At 37.5% G+C, this 22,948-nt stretch overlaps 1 protein-coding gene across 1 annotated transcript in view; it reads right to left on the bottom strand.

The window, feature by feature from the left end:
* The window catches only part of USP34 (ubiquitin specific peptidase 34), a 122,672-nt gene that overhangs the window by 70,249 nt on the left and 29,475 nt on the right, over nt 1-22,948 (bottom strand). The window contains exons 7-11 of the mRNA XM_080341322.1: nt 21,248-21,315; nt 13,729-13,921; nt 10,284-10,345; nt 1,718-1,799; nt 1,531-1,623 (exon numbers count right to left, since the gene is read on the bottom strand). Coding sequence (XP_080197448.1) covers nt 1,531-1,623; nt 1,718-1,799; nt 10,284-10,345; nt 13,729-13,921; nt 21,248-21,315 — 498 coding nt within the window. The remainder of the gene's footprint in view (nt 1-1,530; nt 1,624-1,717; nt 1,800-10,283; nt 10,346-13,728; nt 13,922-21,247; nt 21,316-22,948) is intronic.

Here is a 22,948-nt window from a genome sequence, read left to right as displayed (position 1 = left end):
TAAAATCAAATGTAACAGTATCTTCCTTAGTTCCAGTTCTAAGAGACTTGGTGAAAAGAAGAACTGGAAGGTTTTTTTTTAATTTTAGCTTAAATATAATTTCCAAAATATTAGTGTATATGCTAAATCCAGAGGGAAACAATATTTGCGATGATTACCTAATAAGGTCGTGATAAATACAAATAAAGACATTACAGGCTAATGAGATCGAGAGAAGAGACTGTGTGAGAATTATTTATAGCTCTTTTGTCTTTCCAGTAATGGATGTCAAAAAATATGACAACGTGTTTAGCTCACTGCTCTATTTACACATTGAAGTGACAGTGCTCCTAGATGTTTCCTCTTAGGTTAAATGCTGCTTTTCATAGTCACTCAAGGGGTTTCACTATGTTTGTAGGGGTGCAGATATTAAAAAAATAAAATACTGGTTACAGGAAGCTTCTAAAAAAGTATTTCTAATGTTGGTTACGACATATGCACCTCAAAAGGGTTTTTTTTGTTCTTTATTTATTTTATTTTGTCTTCCTGGAATATAAAATATCCATGGCGGCAGTTTATAGGGTACAGGATGCAAACTGGAATGAAATTATATGGGTTCTACCCCAGGATGCATTTAAGCGTCTTGATATGCCTGCTTCAACTCAGACAAGATAATTCTTGGTCAAGAAGTTAGTTTAAAAAGTGGAAAATACATTAAGGCCTCCTATTCTTTCAGTCTAAAAGGTGTCAGCCTTTGAACAACATTTCTCTGACCTTCATTTTGATTTTTCAGAAAAACTGTCATGGAAATCTTGACTTTTTTTTGAGGTTTTTTTTTTCAGGTTGTTTTTGGTTTTTTGTGGCTTTGTTTTTGTTTTTCTCTCTGACTGAAACGATGGAAAAAAACATTTTCCACAACAGGAAATCAAAACGTCTACTGCATTCAAATCCCCTACATAAAATAAAAATCACAACCTAAATGTATAGCAAACCATTAAAAGTAGCAAACAAATATATCTTTCTGCAGGAAAAAAGCCTATCAGGCTTTCCAGGTTCATCAAGCAAAGAATAAAATCTCGGTGCCTTCTGGAGATTTTAACACCAGCCCTGTAGCACAGCTGTAAACTTCACTGCCACAATTTTCACCTGATTGTTCCCACTAGGAGTAACAGAAACGGAAGCTACAATACACAGGAAGAAGGCAGTTTAGCATGATAGTAAAATATCACATCCACCCTACGATCTTCATTCCCATTCGTAGTGGAAAGGTTTGCATTGCAACTTCGTTTTGTTTTCTTGTGTAGAAGTAGCCTGGCTGAATTCTTGCATCTAACGAAAAAACAGTAATTGGAGCAGTCACCTAACTTAACATTTTGGTCAGCGAAATACTCAAGACAGGCAAGAAAAACTAACAAATTCAGCTATATTTACTAATATAAACCAAAATCAACTTGTCGTTTTCTGGTTCTTGTTTGCTTTTTTGTGTTTGGTTGGATTTTTGTTGTTTGTTTCTTTTTATCACTCCCGCAATTAGAAAAATGGTATATATACCTGTGCTGCGGCCCAAATACAGTCTATATGTTGAGTACTAAGTCTCCCCTCAGCTGCAAGAAAATTCAGAATCACTTGGCACTGTTTGATGATCTGCAAAGTGAGAACATATTGAAGAAAGCTTTACTGGAACAAGAAGTTATTCCTCCATGTCTGTACTGAAAACCAACAAGAATTTAATACAAACCTCAATATGTAAATTTGGTCCAAAAATGTGCTCAACGACATTGTTGCTGATAAGCCAGTCTGCAAGCTCTTTTGCAATTGACCTAGAGATGACAAAGAGTGGGAACATATGTAGAATTATCTGCCCATAATATATACACTGTGCTTTTCCCTAGCACAGCATACCTTTCAAATTAATACCTGTAATTGTAGCAGGCATACAAAAGCTTTTTAGAATGCAAACCGCACTCAACATTCATTCATCCAGGTGGGAAGCAAATGATTTCTGTATTTTTTTCTTCAGCTGGAAGACTAATGGCAAATAGCAACATTTCCCACTCAGCGCTCTAGATCATTAACAAACATGTAACCAACAACTCTGTCAATTTTATTAGTTAATCAAGCTCAACAAACCACTTGCAAAGACCTCAGAGGTAACATATCTATAGACACTGCTATTTAACCCAGGCTTATCGTGAAATTCCAGAATTATTGAGTTCACAAATGGATCTAAACGTGGGAGTGATAGAAAGGATTATTAAAGACAACCATTTAAATAATTATTAGATTCTCTTGCATAAATAGCAACTCATGCAGCTTTAAAAACCCATGTTTTACATGGTTGTATTTACACACAGATACTTCAAACTTATCATTTCATTCCATCTCTAACAACAGGGAACTTTACCCACCACCAATCCGTAAGCAGAACAGGACAAGGAAAGTGAATTTTCCAAAGCAAAAGTTGAACATGCAGACAGGACTGCCCTGCCTGCAAACCAGCGCACAAGCTCCTTTTTATTCCTTCCTTTCAAGCAAACGTTTGTTTACTCAGATTTTGGCACCAGAAGCAATTAGAAGATATCACAGTAGTTTAAATGGCCCTAGAATAAAAGCGCTCTGTTTCACAAGGGCGAGAGGATGGGAGGGAGTGGGTGTCTTAGAGAAGGATTATTTTTACCACTGCCATGCATATCACATTCACGGTCACTATCAAACTTCCAGGATTGCCAGTTTTTCTCACAAGAAGGAGACTACCTTTGTAGGTTTTCCAAACAGGATTTGCTTTTCCGGGGCATGTTGCCAGTTCTTCAATTGTTTTGAATTGCCTGATCCCTATGGATGTACTCAGCATAGCTCCTATTACTTGACACACACCATTCCTATACTGTCCTCTTCCAGCCTCATTCCAGGACACAGGGAATCAAATATTTGTATATTGTTGGAAAAAAATACGTCCCCTTATATTTAAGTAATAACCGGCTTGCAAGGTACAACAGCTTACCAACAGTATCATTTATGGTTTACTAATAAATTAGTTCTCATAGCGTAAAGTCCGTTTGCTCAAAGAGGGATAAAAAAGATTAAGCCAGGTGAGCTCCATGAAATCCAGATCTACTGAACTTCCTACAGCTTCATTTCAAACCAAAACCAAAGCCCAATGATGACACCCAGCACCCCAAGGGTGCCTAATCTTAACCAAACTTTGGAGCACACACGTTACAAGCTCATTCAGGGCTTGGATTTCCATCTAATAAAATCTGAAGTAAGACCTCTTCACATGTGAGCTGTGATTCTGCAGACTTTACAGCTAAAGGAACCTATTCTTCATGTGGATATATGCTAGGGGTCTCCTTTACCAACAAACATCATTCTGAAAGCTGCTCTTCTCCACCTGTCTCCATGCTGACAAGCACGAGTGACCGTAGTTGCATTGTCCATCTGGCTCAAGAGACTACAGCTTCATCACTTTGCATTTTGTCAGCCAGCCAGTAAACTTGGTATTGCAGATTCATCTTAAATCACAAGTGCCCAAGCCACGCTCTGAAAACTGAATGCAACCTGACAAAAAGTTCCTTGAACTTACAGCGTGTTCGCCCCCAGCTCCTCATGATGGTTTTATGTTGCTCCCCCGGCGCTGCTGCGTGAGCAAAATATACGCAGAAAACCTCATAGTTTGCAATTTGCTCATATAAAAGGTAGACAGATCTGGCCATGTGAGTGAACACACATCCACCAGATGCAGGAGACCTGAACGGATGCTCTTCTAGTTATGAAATGTGAAAACCAGCACTGCATATGGTCCTCTGGCAGCCTCAACACCTGACTCATAAGTCAATGAGGGTAATTTTGTTCCAGGACCACTTATTTTCTCCTTGGATCTGAATTTCTAAACCTGTAGCTTTCAGAATGAACCCCAGTTCAACACTCCTAGATTCACAAAGCGATGTTAATAGAAAGGGCATACTGCTGTGTGCCTCTTTAAATACTTCTGCTAGTGCACAACGTCCATTTCACGTTGTATCCAGAGTCATATGTTGCATTTTAGCTACTCCAAAGGAAAGAACAAAAACTCTCTTATAGAGTTCCTTCACATGTTGTTAAATGACTGTGGCAGTTCTCTATCTCTAGCCTGCAACAGTTTTCTTCTGAGAAAGAATGGATTATTCTTTCGAAGGAATGCCTTTTTTTAATAGATGTATTCTCAGTGGTAAAAAACTCTTTAACCGATTGGTGAGCTCAACCATGATAAAATGACATCTCGGATTTCTGAAGGTAAACATTCATTTGATATGGATTTGCTGAGGATGACCAAAAACGAGAGGATCCTTGTGAAAGGCAGAATGCAGCCCTTCTGTTTCCCAGAGAGAACTGTTCCTGCTAGAAAACTCTGCTGAGGACATACCAATCACTAGATAAACTGCCTTTTAAAATGATGAAGTTATTATCAGCACTAAGTATTTTGTTCTCTGATACACTAAAAAATATGACAGTCAATTCAAGGGTTCACCAAAAAAAGCTCATTTCGGTGTAAATGATGTCTGAATTACTCCCTGAACACCTCTACTTCAGGAAAAGGGTTTTTGGTCCAGCGGTTTTCCAGCTCCTTGATAAGCTTCCTCACTTTCAAACAGAGTGAACATCTTCACTCACAATTCCAGAACTTAATATGAAAAATAATAAACTGCCAGCCTACAAATAAATTAACCTCTGATTTCAGTTTGTGTATTGTCACTTATCCTATTTTTACTTAATAATTATCAGAAGGTCTATAGCCCAGAGACATTTCAGATACATCCAAGTTCATCAAAACACTATGAGTTCCAGGTTGCCCCAAAAAGCACAGCAATCTACAATAACTTTTTATTAAAAGATTTCAAGTAAAATTTTCAACGTATTTCAATGCTGTTTAATTTCAGTTTTTAGTTATGTCAAAATTTCTGTCATATAGTCTGTATTTTTTGTCATTTGAACGCACTTTTTCATAGAACAATTTGCAAATTATTATATGACTATTACTACACAATACTGCTACAATTCAGGCCAACTTAGCAAGAACTCCATTTTCAGTAAAAATATGCTCAAGTTTTCTTTTAAAATAAGTTTTTCAAAAGGCTATAGAAAAATTTCCTTCCTTCAGCCTGAAGGAAATAGTGAGAGTGAAAAACACGCATTATAACTGAAGAATAGATATGCTTTTTCCTCTAACACAAAGGCAGTAGTACAAAGAACAGTCTTACAGGTTATATATCTAAGCCAGCCAGACCTTAGTAAAAACATTCACCTTGGTGATAACACATAGTAGCTATTTGCCATGGATTTAGTCATTTGGAATGTGACGGACACACTCGACACCCCCCAACCAAAGCAGCAGCAGTTTGGTCCAGGCTCCAGAGGAGGGAAAAGCCTGAGCTGCAGCTGGGCCAAGAACTCCTTTGGGAAACCCTCGAGGAAGCAGAAAGCAACTGAACACTGATAGGTTGGGTATAATGAGTTTCATGCAGCCCTTGCCCACTGTGTGCAACTTGTCCCCATAGAAATCACTCTAAACCAACTCACAGCCCATCCTGCTTGGCGTATTTCCTCCACGTACTAAGTAACAGAGTGATCCTTGCCATCAAATTCTGTTAAGCTGCACTTTTCTTTAAGTGATCTAAACACCGCTCTGTGGCAAGCAGGAGTCTAAATCATTCATCTGCCACAGGACAGCAAGAGGAAAAGTCATTTAAAGAACTTGATACTCTCTATGAGCGTGTGTTGTCGGTGTGGGAGGAGAGTGAAGAACTAAAGGTAGCAGCTACTCAGTTTAATTGTCTCTAAATCTTTCTCGCACTAGAAATCTACACAACATATTGGGCTACATGACCTCTAGACTTTTAATTCATAGTCACCGTCAATTCATGTCTGTGGAAATAACTGTTTTACTTCCAATAAATGGAATTCAAGCACTTTAGACGTTAGTTTCCCCAGGCATTCCATTAACCTGCAGGGAAGAGTGGAAGCTTCACAGTTTCTGATATAACCTGATGTTTGTGAACTGTACTTAGGAAAGACGAGTACTAGAGCTTGAATTTTGTTGACTATTGTAAATAAAACCATCTGGAGGGAAACTACATATTTTCCTGGTAGGTCAATGAATGCCTCTCTATAAGAGGACTGGGTTAAAGTCCCAGAAACATTTTAATCTAAGGCTGTGGTGCAATACTTAGTAGCCACATGATGACCCAGATCCAGGAACAAATCCCACAACAAAATACCCCCCACCCCCCCGCCTCAAGAAAACCTTATTTATCCAATCTGTGAATCATCAACACAATTCCTGCAGCTACAAAAACACACCAGCTCAGTACTGGGTGAAATACAACAGCAACATGACTGAAAAATGTAATGTACAACTTTGAAGGAAAAAAATGTAGCAATAAAATGAGCAGTTTGCAAAGGATGAAGACTAACGTTTCTTAACAAAATCACTCAAATAGCATCTACAACCTAACAATGGATGGGAAACACTGATCTCAGCTAGTTGGGATCAGAAACAGCAGGCACCTTCCCAACACACATTCGAGAACGTGTTTTTGTTTATGAGCACATATTTTCTTCTTGCATGCTCCAAGCCCAAGGCTCTGACTTGAATATTCATTAAATTACAGTGTATGCCACTAGAAAGGTGTACAGCACTAGAAAGAAGCATTACTGAGCTGAGAAAATCTGAAAAGATCCTTGGAATGTGTAACAGAGAGAGGGGAAGAGGCTTTTAAATGATGCTGTGGTAAATTCAGCTGGAGAGCTTGGACCAAAATTGAGAAAGCAAGAGTTAACACAAGCTAAGAGAACAGTGGTGAGGGGAAAACGCAATACAAAACTTGCAGTTTAATATCCCAATAAATAAAGAGAGGGAAAAGAAAGGAGAAGAAATAGTCCAGATCTTTCTGTTCACTGGTGAAAGAAATTTTGGACACGCGAAATTACTCTGTTGGAAGCTTTTCAAGTGAGGCTAATCAAGTGTTTAAATGAAGCAGGAGGTCACCTCAGCATCAACCTGCAACTCCAATTCTTGGCCGCCTGCCGAGTGAAGAGCAAAACAAAGTATCTCTTTACACATGTTATTTCTAGAAGCGGACAGTGTCCTCATTAAGGGGAAAACTACCACTTTTTCCTCTTGTGGGCCAAACAGCACCGAAAAAATAATCTTTCCCTCCCTGAAAGGCGTGATCATTTTCACTAACCAACATCAGTAGAATAGTTTTAGTAATCACTATTCAAAGACTTGAAGACTCTTCTGTTCAGTCTTGTTATTTTTAGCTTTAATAGATTTCATACTCTTCGGTACCTTAGACTGCAAAGAATTTGATTCTATCTTAAGACTCGGGAATAGCTAAATTGAAAGTATATCTCTGAGGGATATTATGAAGTTGAGTCACTGAGACATTGCACATATCTGGACGATAAACATATTCAGTCACCACAAACCCTCAATCCTAGAGAAGACAGTTGAGTAAACTAAATCTAAAAAGACACACAAATATCTCCAGCTAGAAAACAGATTTCTCTGTTGCAGCTTTTCAAGCACAGGTTGTGAAATCCTGTGTTTTCCTACACAGAAGATGCTTTAGCTTGCCATACCACGGGAAAATTTGCAACCATGCAGATAAAGGAAGGAAGCTACTGTTGCAAAATATTTGCTAAAAATTCCTGATGATACTTCCAAACAAAAGAGAAGAGCCAGGACCTACTGATAGCTCTTTTTTAAAAAATGAGATACCTCCCGCAAACCCACCTTATCAAGACACAGAAGGAGAAATCCCAAAAGCTGACAGTTCCAAACGCATCTGGAAAAGTCAAAAGACACAATGGGGATGACCAGACATCTTCCTTTGATAGATCTGCAGGGGCTACAAAGGTACAAAATAAACCTTAGACTTGCTTTCTCCACTAAGGAAAAGAAAACAGGAATGAAAAGCTTTCCTTTCGCTGCTCATTTAATCACTGCCAACTCCGTAAGTGCCTTCTCATCCAAAAACTTCTCATGAACAGGGTCTCTGATGAGAGGGAAGCTTTGTACTGAGCAAACTGTCCAAGTGAGACACTTTCCTATCCTTCTGCATCAGCCTCTTGTGATTATTTGGCTGAAAGAAATCAACGATTTCAAAAGAGAGCTGAAGATGAGCAGCAATACTTGATGCTGATTTGTACCCAGCCTTTCAGGTAAAACACCAAAATGACTGGAATTCAGATTTTTTTAAAAAATCACATACTACAAAAGTGGCAAAGAAGGTCTCCTGTTCCTGCTGCATTCCTTTCCAATGACAGGCTGTTTACAGATGCCCTTGCCAAGAAAGTAATATCCCAATTGAGAATTTGACAATTTCCTTCAGCTTTAAAATAACTCTGATGTTCTTGCATAGCACATCTGCTCTTCCGCAGGGAAATTCAAGCCCCTTCTCTTTTTCCCCTGTTGATGACTTTCCTTTTTCACACTTGACACAGAAAACCAAACAGCTTTTTATCAGGTTTAACCGGCAGAATAACTTCTTGTTAGCGTTCCTTAATTAGTTACTACTAGTTAAAAACTATTTCATTCACAATGTGTTTCAGAAGATCAACTGAACAAGAAACAGCCCAGTTTAAGGTTTTCAACATGAAGGAAGGAGGAGAAGAAATGGCTAAAAAACTGAGGTTTGACAGGCCCAGTGTAACAATGAACCATCATTGGCAGTGCAATATTGAAAATATCCCAACCAACCAAGCCACAAATATACTCAACGTGTTATGGTCCTGTAGTATCTACTCCTATTGCTACAGAACTAGAGGCTTTGGAAACAAAAAAACAAAACCAAACAGTATCTCCCAAGGCAATAAATAAACAAACAAATCAATAAATGTGTATTATATTAATATCATATTAACTCTAAGTAATAAATTTGTGTTTACATTTATTATGATGTGCAACTTTTAAAAATGTACATGAGCTTAATGACATTACACATTCAGGTTTCATCAGATCACAAGAAGATATTTCTGTCATACCTGACAAGAATTCTTTCATTTTCTGACACTATGTATCAAAATTTACTTTGAAATAAATGGATAGCACGGATCCATGTTCACCTACTGATTTGGCGATGAAGGACTGGAAAAAGTTGATCACAAGTGGTTATTTGTTTTGTATTCTCAAGGTATTTTCATAATGTTATGGAAGCAAAACTGCCCTACATTCTGATCCTTTAAAATACCAAACTATTAACATGAATTTCACTTCAAATAACTGAGTTGTTATATACCTGAAATCTACAATATTCTGTTTTTGACTGCTGCCACTTTTCAATAAGTAGGTGTTAAAATGAAAGCGTCTATAATAAAACTACCCCAAACTGCTGCTGTGACAAACTTCTCATTAATGAACAAAAGATAACGGAGAGTGAGACAGATACAACCCCCAAGATAAACATCAAGAGTATATCACACCCCAAGATAAATGTAAAGACTACAGAGCATTTCAAAAGGATGGACCTAACATGTTACATCTATAGAAGAATTTACAAATGGTTTAATGAGTTAAAGTGTTAATAACCTTTTTGCTCCGAAGTTTAATTCGTAAGCGGTTTGTGGTTGCTGTGATTCCAAATTGGGTCCATCTTTTTGAAACACTACAATCCTAGATTTTGCATACTTTGCCAATTATTAAAAAACCCCAGTTATTTCAACGACCTAAAGACAGTTTCACCTAAATTCTAGGCGCTTCTAACATTAAGTTTAGAGTTCCAACAAAAATCAATACATTTCCTCACTAGAATACAACCCCACGCAACAACCTTCATGAAGATTTACGGGTATCTCCTTTAAACTTGTTAAACACGCCTGAATTATACAAATAAGGACTTTGAAGAAACACAATCAATAGTTCTACAACATAACCTCATAGACTCGTGATGGCACGACGAGTCTTAGTTAATTAAACAATCAGGAGAAATGAGAAGACGGCAAAAATACTACTCGGATATGAATTAGCTGGTTCTTATTTATACATCACAATGGAGATAATGGCTGGTTATAGGTATTTATTATTTCAGCATCTACATTTTTCTAAAGGTTACCTTGACTCTTTTAAGACAGTAAAAAGAAGCCAGAAACATTTAGAAATATGTTTAAAGTCACCTTTTAAAACCACTTATTAACCCCCTGTTTAGAATATGTCTAATAAATGCCTTGGATTATCAGTACTCCCCACTGTGTATAATCCATAACAATACAGAAGAATTGCAATCATATAGCACACTTAAAATATTCAGAATAATGTTCCTACTTACGTTTCTGTGTCTGAAACTAACGACTCATTATTACACACATCATTGAAGGTATGAAGTTGGTTCTATAGTTAGAAAAAGGAAGAAAGAAATTAAAAATGTATCTAAATATTTTGCGAGGTAGTTTGACATCTAAAAATAGTATTAGCAACAGTAAACTTTTTTTTCTGTTATTTCAAATGCTTTTAAACAAATTGCTGTCACAAAAACTTTAACAGGCATTCTGGTAGTCAAGAGGGATCAATTATCTTTTTAAATCAACCTTTCTTTCACTAAAGCAATGAAATGATGCTACAAAACTCCACCCACCCCAGAAATCAAACCCAAGTTTAGTAGCCATCAATTTGCACATGGGTTTTCACGCGATATAAACCACATACTTTGGTATAGGGTGAGTTTCCCCATTATTGTAACACTTTCTATAACAGGAAAGATTTATTTTGTCACATTATCAGTGTTGAAAGTTGACAAAGTTGGAGAGTGAAAATTACATCTTTTTATATGAAACGAAGCTTTGAAAAGTATCTTTAATTTAAAATTATGTAATAAAATTAATTTGTCATCTTCTTTTCAAAAAAAATTAAAGCCACAGTAATCTGAATTTTTCAAATTCAAATTTAACTTGTTGCATAATTTCATCAAAATAATTACGTTTCTCTTTCTTGAAACAAGTTTGGTCCATGCACTCTGTAATTCGGGTGACACCCAATGTCCTGCAGTCTTTACACAAAGATTTGTGTCTAATCTCAACAACTTGCATGGGAAGAAATGTTTTTGAAGAAACAAAATTGAAAATATGCACTAAAATTAGTGAGACATGAGAGTCTGATTACACAATTATTAATAGTTACGTTATTAATAGATACTTTGAAATGTAACATATTTAGTAGTGGAAAAACATGTGAAGAGAACGTCACTAAGAAGTTGTTATGACCAATTAGAATTGGGTCAAACACAGAAGGGAAAGTTCACTGGCTTTTTGGAAAACTTACCCCCTAACCAAAAGTGTTTTGAAAGGGATCAAAGAGTGAAAGTGTATTGAACTGTCACAATCATCACTTTGAAATCCACGGTCACATGTTGATCCACATTTCCCATACAAATCCTTATCCAAAGGAATTCTGACCAGAGGTGTTCTTTTTCATGTCGTAAAAATTGTTTGAAAATTCCAGTAATTTCAACTAAAGTCTCAGAATTCCGACACAACAGCACCATACAGAATCACAGAATGTCAGGGGTTGGAAGGGACCTCAAAAGCTCATCCAGTGCAATCCCCCCACCAGAGCAGGAACACCCAGATGAGGTTACACAGGAAGGTGTCCAGGCGGGTTGGAATGTCTGCAGAGAAGGAGACTCCACAACCTCCCTGGGCAGCCTGGGCCAGGCTCTGCCACCCTCACTGGGAACAAGTTTCTTCTCAAATTTAAGTGGAACCTCTTGTGTTCCAGTTTGAACTCATCATCCATTGTCCTACCATGGTCTGTCACCGAGAAGAGTCTGGCTCCATCCTCCTGACACTCACCCTTTATATGTCTGTAAACATTAATGAGGTCACCCCTCTGTCTCCTCTTCTCCAGCTCCAGAGCCCCAGCTCCCTCAGCCTTTCCTCACACCGGAGATGCTCCACTCCCTTCAGCATCTTTGTTGCCCTGCGCTGGACTCTCTCCAGTAGTTCCCTGTCCTGCTGGAACTGAGGGGCCACAACTGGACACTATATTCCAGATGCGGTCTCATCAGGGCAGAGTAGAGGGGCAGGAGAACCTTTCTGACCCACTGAGCATCCCCCTTCTAATCCACCCCAGATACCACTGGCCTTCCTGGCCACAACGGCACAGTGTTACATGACCTTATTCTCACTCACCTCCTAACATTTTTTTCACTTCATGTTCTGCTACCATGAAATGACAGAGGGAATAAAGTACCTTTTTTTTTTTAACCATATATGAAACATTGGAAGAAGCTAAAGAAGCCTCGATTCATGTAACACAAATGTGTTAGTTAAGAAGCACAGCACAGGTATAAAGTCTTCAGCAAAGAAAGCTGAAAATAAAATGGCATCTCCATAGTTTGTCTTGTCTCAAGGTAATTCAACTTTCTACATAGGAAACCAATGCAAGAAGAAGAAATCCGCACTGTTCAAGTATTACACTGGCTTTGTTTGGGAAAACTCTAACGATGTTGCATTTGCATTTTCACTGATTCACAGAACCAACTCAAAAGAAGTTGAAAAAATGAAGAAGGAAGGTTGGCCAGATGGGTTTTGAGCATTCATTTTCATGTATTTAAGTTAATCTGTACCTGGAAGGCCAGGAAAGGAATAATAGAGGGAAAGGGTATTTTGGAGCTGAACAATCTCAACAGATGAATGGGAGATGAAATCAAAATGAAGCAAAGTAACAACAAAAATAAAGCGTTAGGTATATCTGGTTTATATTTTGCTGGTTTTTTCTGTAGCTATTTCCAACTTCAGATTCAGTTACTCAAGCTCCCACTTTGCTAAAATTAACTTTCATGTGTCTGTCTTCAACCTTGTTTTGTAAATAAGAACTTTAAGTCAGCTGATCTGACACATTATGTATATGCTGCTCTTCAAGGAAGGCAAGTCTATATTTGGTGGTAAGCAAATATCATCTCTGGATGCCATACAGCCTGTAGTCTGTGAGTCTCAAGAAGCTCCATGAAATTGAAAGGTTTAATTTTAGGGCTGGTCATAATAGCTGTCAGACAGGAGAAAATAATAATAATAATAATAATAATAATAATAATAATAATAATAATAATAATAATAATATAATCTCTTGGTAGACACAAATCAACATCCGTAATACAGAAGGTTGTGTGAATATACTAAAGAAGCTGAACTACGTGACATTTTATTTACAAAGAGGCCAGAAAAGTTCAGTGCAGAGGCAGGTAAAGTTTCTGTCAATTTTGGTTCAGATTTCACATTCAAAGTTGCACAGACCTGGCAATTAAAATGGTTCCAGTCCTCTGCTAATGAATGTGGAAATGCTCTCAAGCAACAGACTATACTAAATAAACAGGAAAAAGAGGTGTGTACAATACATAAAAGCAACTAATTACAGCAGAACCAAGACACTGTGAAGGTAAAAATGCAAACAGGTTGAAAACAAATGTAGCCATGTCACGGGATTAACTTCCAACACAGCTGTCACAAAAAATGGTTATAAGAGCTTTGTTTAGCATGGCAAATTGTTCGGGGAATGTGTTACAGTTCCATACGCTGCAAATATAACTGTCATTTGCACTTATCTCTCAGTGAACCCTCTATTCACACTCATCATTTTCATTTCCTAAGACTGCATCTAAGAGGATTCTGCTGTTTTCCCACATTAAAAAAGCCCCCCTGAAAACAAGTCTATAACTCATGAAACACAAAAAGAAGTATTTCTTCTAAATAATATTTATATTTTTAAAAAGTTCTTACTGTTATTTGACTCAGCCCAGCCAATCTCATGGTTAGAGTTGGAGACATAAAGTATTTAAACGCAAGATCAAGACTTTCTTTATCAAAACACAAGGCTGTATCCAATGGTTCTTTAACTGTGCTCCACATTAAATCTGCCATGTTCCGGGCTGCACTCTGTCGCAACTCCTGGTCTGAAAGTTTACATAAATACCTAGAATAAATTACAAATAGAAGAAAAAAAGGTATCATTCAAAATGGAACATTCTTGGAACACCATCTTGATTATAGCAAATATATATTTCCAATCCTCTAAGAGTACTAAGCCTTTAAACACTAGTATCAAAAGTGGGCAACATTTAAAAGAAAACACCAAGGAAAAACAGAATTGTGCATAGTATTTTAAAATGTAAATAAATCTCTTATTTTAAACCTCTTCAGATTTCTTTAATTCCACAAAATGACAGGAAAACCATGGAGTTCTTCAGAAATGTAGGTTAGAAGCCGAAAGCTCAGATCTGTTCCATGGGAAGGCGCCCTCTCCCCAGACAGCTGCATCATGTTCATTTACTTATTTAAAACTGAAGTGTCACAATCCACTTAGCATATTAATATACTTTCAAATTGAACTTCTGTAAAGAGCATCAGTGGATGACAAATAGTTCGCTCTGACAGTGAGAATACCCTGAAGATTAATGTATCCTTGTTTGTGGTTTCAGTCACAGAACAGAAAACACTTTGAATTGCGCAATCGCATTCTCATACAATTGGAGTAAACGCGGTGCATGCACATTTCTGCCATCGACATATGCAATCTGTGCTGTACATCAGCACTCCCTGCACCACTGATTTCGCAACAGGTTCGTACATGAACACATGCCCAAATTCTTTCTCCTCTTGACTGTAGTTCTGATCCTTAAGGACGCAGGAGAAGCATCACCAAGGAAGCTTCTAGAGAAAACAGTAATGCTAAAGAAGTTTAAACTGCTATGTTCTTCTTACTGCAGACACCTTAGGTAAAGGGTCATCTAATTGTGCACAATAAGTCTTAATATAGATGTTCTCTGCAAATGGGAGGCTGAAGAAATAATCATTTGTAAGAACTAATTGACAGAAGCCAGCGCAACCTCAGCCTTACCTAAGAAACTACAACATCAAGATGTACCACGAAAACCTGCACTGAAATGCCTGTAAAGTTCACACATAAAACAGACACAGTCAAGAATTTCTTCTAAACTGAACGCCTAAGAGAAAAATGTTTAAGAAACAAGCTTGAAAATAATCAAGCAGTTAAAGATTACACAGTGAAAGGTACATACACACAAGTTTAGCATCATTATTTTTTTTCTGCTGTACTTCAGCATTTTGAAGTTTCAACTACATCCAAGCTATATTTAACTACACGAAAATGCATTAAAAATCCATTTGTTTGACAGCCTAAGCTTGGATCTGTCCTTGGAGACTGGCCAAATAGATGCACGAATCTTTTAAACACAAGAGATATTAAACTACACTTAACTTGATTTATGCAGCATTCCTTTGCATTTACGTCATATAAACATTAGTAATTTTTTTTTTTTAAGAGCAAAAATACAGGCCCTTTTTCACAGCTCTTGTGTAGAGGCCTTAAAATAAACACACTTAAACAACACTTAACATTGTCAAACATAGAAAAGAGACTTCAGTGCAAATAATCACAGAGACTGTAGGTCTATGATAGAAATCACAGATAAGTAAGGGTAGGACAAAAGAAGGACCAAATCCTTCACTGTTATTAATTGTGAACTTGCTCTGGTCATGCGGAGCACCAGAAATCGGATCATGGGAAGAACGTCATGTGTCTGTGCTATGAATTCTAAACAAAAGTAGCATCAAGAAGAGAATATCCATTTGAAAATGGTCAGGAGCAAAGCAGAGCAGTGACCTACCTTTAACCTACAGACAGGTGAGAGGAGTTACACTCTGATAAAAAAATGCAGTGGTCCATGTTAAAACATAACAGTCTCAATATAAAGATCAGCGACCTCAGACCAGTTTTTATCTCCTCATTTTCATAGGCAAACTATATTCAGCCCTAGTTCCCAAAGCTCTTCAGTGTTCATGATGCACATCAAGTCATACTCAACTGTTTTGTGACGCATTTCTAAAGGTCTCAAGGTGTTAAAATAAATGATATGAATTTTCTCATTCTACATATGACAGACGAGTGCTTGTATGCGACAGACAGGTGGGAACGGACATAGATCTACCTATAGAAAAAGAAGGGTGATTTTGTGGTGTCACTCAATTTCTGTAACAGGACTTTCGCCTGAAATCTTCCTCACACTAGAAAGTTTGGAGAAGCAACTATACTAATCAAGTTTACATAACAAAACGTTTTTTACTTTAATGCAACAGTATCAGTATAAACCTACTTTCATTCATAAAATTCACACCACAACAACAATTTTAAGGTTCTTTCAGCATGTTTACTGTATTTAGTCCAAACGTGAATCAGACTCGTGTCATGTTTTCTGTATTATAGTTTCATTAAGAGACATCCCACTTTATAATAACTGAAACTACCGTGTAGTTGTATTTTCACAGCTACAGACATATTTTAACAGGATAATCTGCCAAGGCCCTAAAGAAAGCTACAGAGAAAAGACCCATTTTTACTCGTTAACCTGCATTGTAGGTTTTTTTAATGCACCTGGGTTATTCTAACCAGGCACAAATGTAGAAGGCAGCAAACTTGTGTTTATAACTCCATTTACACCAGAAAATTTACTGGCCCTACTACACTGGTCATAAATCAAATATGATCATAGCTTTGCATCCAGGATTAAAACTATAGAAACTTGCCGAGTAAGCCAAGCCTCATTTTTAATTGTGAATACAGCAGCCTAAGCCCATCTGTATCACTAAACTAGGTTCATTTTATGCTTTTACCAGTAGAACGTTGTTATTATTAAGAAACAAGACACCTTTAGCTATCTCTGGCAATTAACACACACCTTTCTTTACACTGAATAACTGTAAACTTGCTGCATTGCCTTACATAAGAACAATGATACTGGAGCAAGGCAAAAGGTCTATTTAGCCCAAAATATCATTATCATTCCCTGCTTGTCTTGGTATCACTTGTATAACAGCCACTTCCCGGTCAAAAAAGAATCCCAGACTATATCTCTCCTCCTATCAACATCATTTTTTACCTCCTACCTTCTTCATCACCCTTCCTATCACCTAGGTAGTTCTGTTATTATCTCTGTGAGATGGAACCATCTGAACTGTATTTAGTATATAGATGTGAGTATGTGACTGATTCAACATAATGGCTTACTAATGGCTTCCATTCTACCCTTCATTATTTCTTTTAATTCCTAAATTCTTGTCATTTTGATTCTGATGAGCATTAAGTCTTAGAGGAACATATGAACAATACTTCAGGATCTGTGCGATCTAGTAAATCTGACATTTTTGCCTAAACAAGACTTTTTGAAAGAAATATACATATGCATAAGGGATAGTCTATATATATACACATAGGATCTGTCCTGCCTGCCAGGCATACTTCATCAGTAAGTATATATTATAGACATTTAAGCAAACATACACATTAATTTAAAATAAATTGGTTTTAGTCTAGTGAAACTATTTAAATTTGCTCTATTTGGGGATGGAGAGAGTTCAGCTTTAAACGTGCAGTTCCATGTTAATGTAACGCTTACAGTCACATCTTATGCTTCAAGACTGAAGCTACTCAGCTGTGAAATAATCTTTTTTCCCTTAATATGGCTCCTTTGGACCACAGCTGCAAAAGGGACATGAGGCAGAATGAGTCAGAGCCCCTCAGTGATATGAAGAATTCACTTAAGTGTCTGGCTGTTGTCTCCTGATTTGCCCATCCTTTGCACCTACAGCATCAATTTGCAGCTTTTTGGAGGAGTGAAGTATTTTTTGCAATGGAAAACTCCAAGGCTTATTACAAGAATGTTTCATGACATTTAGTAGCAAGGAGTGGTCTTGGGCACTCCCATAAACCCCAAATTTGTAAGAAAAATCTTTTTAAGCAGAATAATTTGAATTCTTCCAGCTGCATTCTCTTTCTCCCTGTGTTCCACAGGAAGCACCGCGGATCAACAGTCTGTTTGGAACTTCCAGTTCCTCTGCGTATCCCAGTGCCATGTGTGTGCCCTGTGCCAAGACTGCACAGTTGACACATCAGCAGCCGCCACCGGCAATTTCCCCTCAATGTGCCTGAGCACGGAACATTCTCTTTCTCCCAAACTGGGGCAGAGACACAAATCCTTCATAAAAAATCTTTCAAGATCCATCTTGAAGCGGAAGAGAGGAAAAAGGGTTAAATATGGTCAGCACTAATGCTACACATAGCTCAGGTGTTACTAAAGGAACATTAAGCAGGTGATATCAACTGTGATGTTGGAGAAAGAAGGGTTTTAGCTCTCTTCCTTCACACTATCCAGCACTTTTTGGTGGTTTATAGAGGCACTTACAATACCAGACATACGACTTTATCTCTTCTCGTAAAACTGGACTTCATTGCTAGTCACCTTCTAAAAGGACAAAACTATTCATGACACTTTTAATCAACATCTTGCCACTGAAAAAACACTGTCCTCAAAACACCGCTGCTTCCAGCTCCTGCTCTCTTGTGGCATTCGATATCTGCAGCCACAGAGAGCATCCCTCATCTCTGACCTCCAGGTGGAAATCAGCTGGAACCAATGGTTTTTATGAAGAGCCATCATCAACAACTTACTCTCATTTACAACTGCGATAAGCTATGACTTCTATTCTTGACTCGCTTTGTCAGTGAGTCTCTTATTTCATGGGAATTTTGAAATTTGAAATGCAGAATTCTAAGGTATTAGGACCAGTAAAAGCTTCTTGCTGAAGAGGTCAAAATTACTTTGCTTCTTTACTGAACACATGTCGTTTATTTCTTTCCTAAACTATTCAGAATCACAGAGTTGGAAGAGACTCTCAGGATCATTGAGTCCAATCATAACCTGACCTAACTCTATCATTAAACCACGTCTCTAAGAACCTTGTCTAAAAACATACGTCCTTCAGAGACAAGATATGATTGCTAGTGCTCCATTCCCCAGGCAGAAAATAACATTTATTGGTCTTTTTTCTTGGTAGCAGCAGTAACAACATATTGTGTCGGTGATCTTTACAAATTCCAGCAGTCTCCTCTACACAAATATACACTTTGCTATTCATTTCATCCACTCCTAGCAGAAATAACCACAGAACAAGAACATAAAGGTTAACCTCATCTGATGAAAGATGCTGCTAAGATGCCAGTCAGGTGATCCCTTTCTGCTTATGCTGATCAGCACTCCGAAAAGCAATTCTTGCAAGGAGCTGACATGAGCAGCAACTCAAACTAACCGTCAGTTAGAGCCCCAAGAGCTCATTCTACACTAACACCCTCTCCAAGCACACTTTCTTACTTGACATAGCAGCAGAAGCTATTTGTTTCAAGCAGGATTTGTTTCAAAGGTGCTGTGCTACTCTGCCCCAGATTACATTTGCCTTTTTTTTCAGTAAAGTAAGAAGCAGATGGAGACCTAGAGACCCAACTGACAAGACAAGATCTCTAAGCTTGACAACCACATGGGGTGAGCTGCATATATCAAGAAAGTCATTTTTTACCAAAGGCATCTGTGTTAACTTCTGTTCCATATAAAGGGATGGCACTAGGGATTATTCTTCTTAGATGGCTTCCAAGCTTTATGTCCCACTCTCTAAGTGCATCTTCCCAAAGCAAGCTTTGGATTTCATGATGGTCTCAGGATTAGGTGGTGAAAAAAGGAAACTAGGAGAACATTCCCTTCCTTCTCTAAATAGGTGTTTTCCATAGGTATATCCTGTATCAATATTCCCATTCAGATTCACATGAACGTATTGCGAATGCTCAGAACAGACATCAAGGGCATGATTTATGGCAAGAAGTTGCTGCATAAATCACTTTTTAAACCAAATGCAAATATTCTATGAATAAAGTAAAGGAGAAGAGATGAGAACACAGGGAAAAATCTTCTGTTCGTTCCAGTGACCCTAATTACATGTGCAGTTAAAAAACAGAACATGCTTTAAGAATTACAGGATGACAAACAAGTGAGGATTAACAGCAAAGACTGCTGGGTGCATTATTTTGTCTCACTCAAGTTCATTCTTATCAGCCTCTCTCTAATTGTTGATCCTTCAATGTTCTTTATAATTTCCATACACTGGAAGAAGATAGGCAAGACTCATGGACCAAATTCCCAGATACACAAACAACCATTAATGGAATATGTACAGAGACAAGAACCTGGAGATCCTCTGCCTGTCCTTCCCAGACTGCTTCATGATTGATAATTACATTTATAAGATTTCGAAGATAACATATCAGCATGAAAGGAGTGCACACAGCTGTGGTTCGTTTTAATAAAAGATCAGAATACCTTCTCTTTGCTGATATCATCTGGGTAGAAACCATGTTATAACAAGATAGATCGATAGCCAAGCCACTACTGAAATGTTTGCAGTCAAAACTCTTTACAGTTAAAACCAGAACACATTAAAATCCGAAACACAGTTCTGAGCCTCACTGTTTTGTGCACTTTTTAATTGCCCATGTCACTATTTCTGTTGAGTGTGATTTTCTCCTGGTGTAGTTAAGACAATACAGTCTGTAAAGGCACATGTATTGCCATCAGGGAAATAAGCTACAGTCAGCATAAGCAGAATTCTAACATGACGCTTATAGAAAATCCAGAGCCTTGGAGGAGCTGTGGGGCCATGAGAGGGCAGTGGTCTTTGAGGTTGTCTGCACCAGCAAAGTTTAATGTTGGGTCACTGGGAGGAGAACCAGCTGTGACCACCCTCCACCTCCAGGCAGATACACATACGCAAGATAATTTCATCAGTAGCTCATTGGATATTTTTCTATTGTCCTGAGAAAGCAAATAAAAATCAAACTGCCTGTATAATTAAATATATTTGTAAGTATTTTAATTTTGAAGTGTTTTTCATGATAGGCAGCTTGATATAAAGAAAATCTTTGGGGCTGGATATATTTAGACACATAAAAGTGCGAGTAGACTTTTGATCACACTTCAGTTCCTGCCAGCTGGAAATACAGAACATCGAAACGGGAAACAGTGTTAAAACTCAGTATATGAAATCTCAATGACTACATATTGCTCTTCGTCTTACATTGTCTCGTTGCAATTTTTACATAAACTTGTATCAAGATATTGCGGTACGTGGAACTGTATTACACTTGAACCTGACACGACATGTCAGAATGGGGCTGGATGTCACACTAAAAATGCCATTAACGAGATTGATCAGATTGATACTGAAATCAGAGAGATGTAAGGAGCTGCCCAAACTAACTCTAAACATTACCTTTGCTCCCCTTGCTGAAATGATACAGTCAGAGTAACAACTTGAACAATTAAAAGTGTATCAGCTGACATTAGAAATAGGTGCTGTCAAAAAGTCCCACCAGAAAAATTCTTAAATTAAAAAAAATTACCTGATAACATAAGTCCTAAAGGGTATAATGTGCTGCATGACAGCAGGGATGTGAAGCCATATTCTGATCTATAATGCAAAAACATAAATAGATAAAAATTTCATTAATGACATTTAATGAGAATGGTAAAAAATGAAATATTGCTGGTACATTTACACATGCAACCCCACTGTAAAAAAAAGGCTTTGTTGTTGTTTTTCATTCAACTTCAATTCTTTCAACTTCTTAATTTTCTAATTTTCAAAGCTGTTATCTGAGGAATATTTCTGTGACTTACAAACAGGAGGTGCATCTTTTCTTATAGTGATTGGAAAACATACACTTTGTACAAATAGTATCATATTGCCCACGTCTCATTTCTGAATTTTCTTCAGTTTCTTGTAGGAAAAACTGCTACTCAGCCTTGTGGATTTTCTTCTTCCTTTAATGTCTACAGGAAAATTATTCCATGCTTTCTGTTCCTTGCAAATCTCTGCTAAATCAAGTAGAATTATTTGAGTTGTGTTGATGTTTTGCTTCGTAGGGCTTATATATTCTATAAAATAGAACTATGTTTCATAACCGGTGATTAAGCACAGTTTTTTTACTACCATATTCGCATTCCCATATTTAGCATTCTGCCTTGACCACTGTATGCAGGAAGAAAATGCGTACAGAGAAACAAAAGCCCTGAAACAGCTATTTACCAGCGCTGCGAGGAAAAGAGGACCGACCAAACTACTTACACAAGCAAAGTTAGGAGTTCCGTCTGCATTTCAAAAAGGAATGCTGAGCCTGTTAAACCTGTTACAGAAAGACAACTCCGTGCCAGGTAAGGGATGGAGCACAGGTGAAACATCAGCAGCTGCTGCTGCTACTCACAGCATTTTAATCATGTGTGCACACAAATCTGGGGAATAGCCAGTGCTGTCGGTCACTCAAAGCTGCCATGTCAATCTACATCTCCACATTCGGTCTTAAAAGAATGTTTAATCTTTGCAACTGATGCAATAAATTCCGACTAAGGGTTAAATTCTCACCAGGAAAATTCTGCATCCAGAAAAACTGTATCACTACTATTTATTTTAAACGCTTCTGGAACTAGCCAAGCAACTTTGTGAGTCAGTTCTGAAAAAGAAGACTTTCAGACTTACTTTTTACAACGCAACTACCACTACACAGTAACAATACAAACCTACTTCGCAAGACAAACCCGCCAAATCTTCACATTGCAAAAAAAGATCATATTTGGAATAAGCTATGGCAGCCTCCAGAAGAAAAGAATGCTAACATCCCAAAGATAGAAAGTGGAACTAGCAGCTGCTTGTTCTAGAAACAGGAATTAAATAACATTTTGACAAGGAATTGCAAGGATGTCAAAGAATAAGACTAGGACGTGTTTTTATAATTTGGCTTTATAGCTTTCATTGTTCATAGTAATTTTCAGTCTACATTAATTCAAACTTCGGAAGCCATTTCATTCATCTGTGTACTTGCATTACATACAACCTGCATCCGCAGAATTGAATTAATAGATAATTTTACATATCATAAATATCATTTTCACTATGGACTAAAATATAAACATATTAAATTATTTAAATAAAGTGACATAAAATAACATATCACATTAAAAATCCACAGCTTTCGTCATGCCTTTTTTTTTTTGCTTCCACCTGCTTTTAAGATAAAGTATTTACTGCATCTGTTCTATTCTCAGGA

Source organism: Nesoenas mayeri, assembly GCF_963082525.1.
Source record: "Nesoenas mayeri genome assembly, chromosome: 3".
Taxonomy (NCBI): Eukaryota; Metazoa; Chordata; class Aves; order Columbiformes; family Columbidae; genus Nesoenas; species Nesoenas mayeri.
Note: the sequence above shows the minus strand (reverse complement) of the source record. Positions and strands in the feature narration are given on the sequence as shown.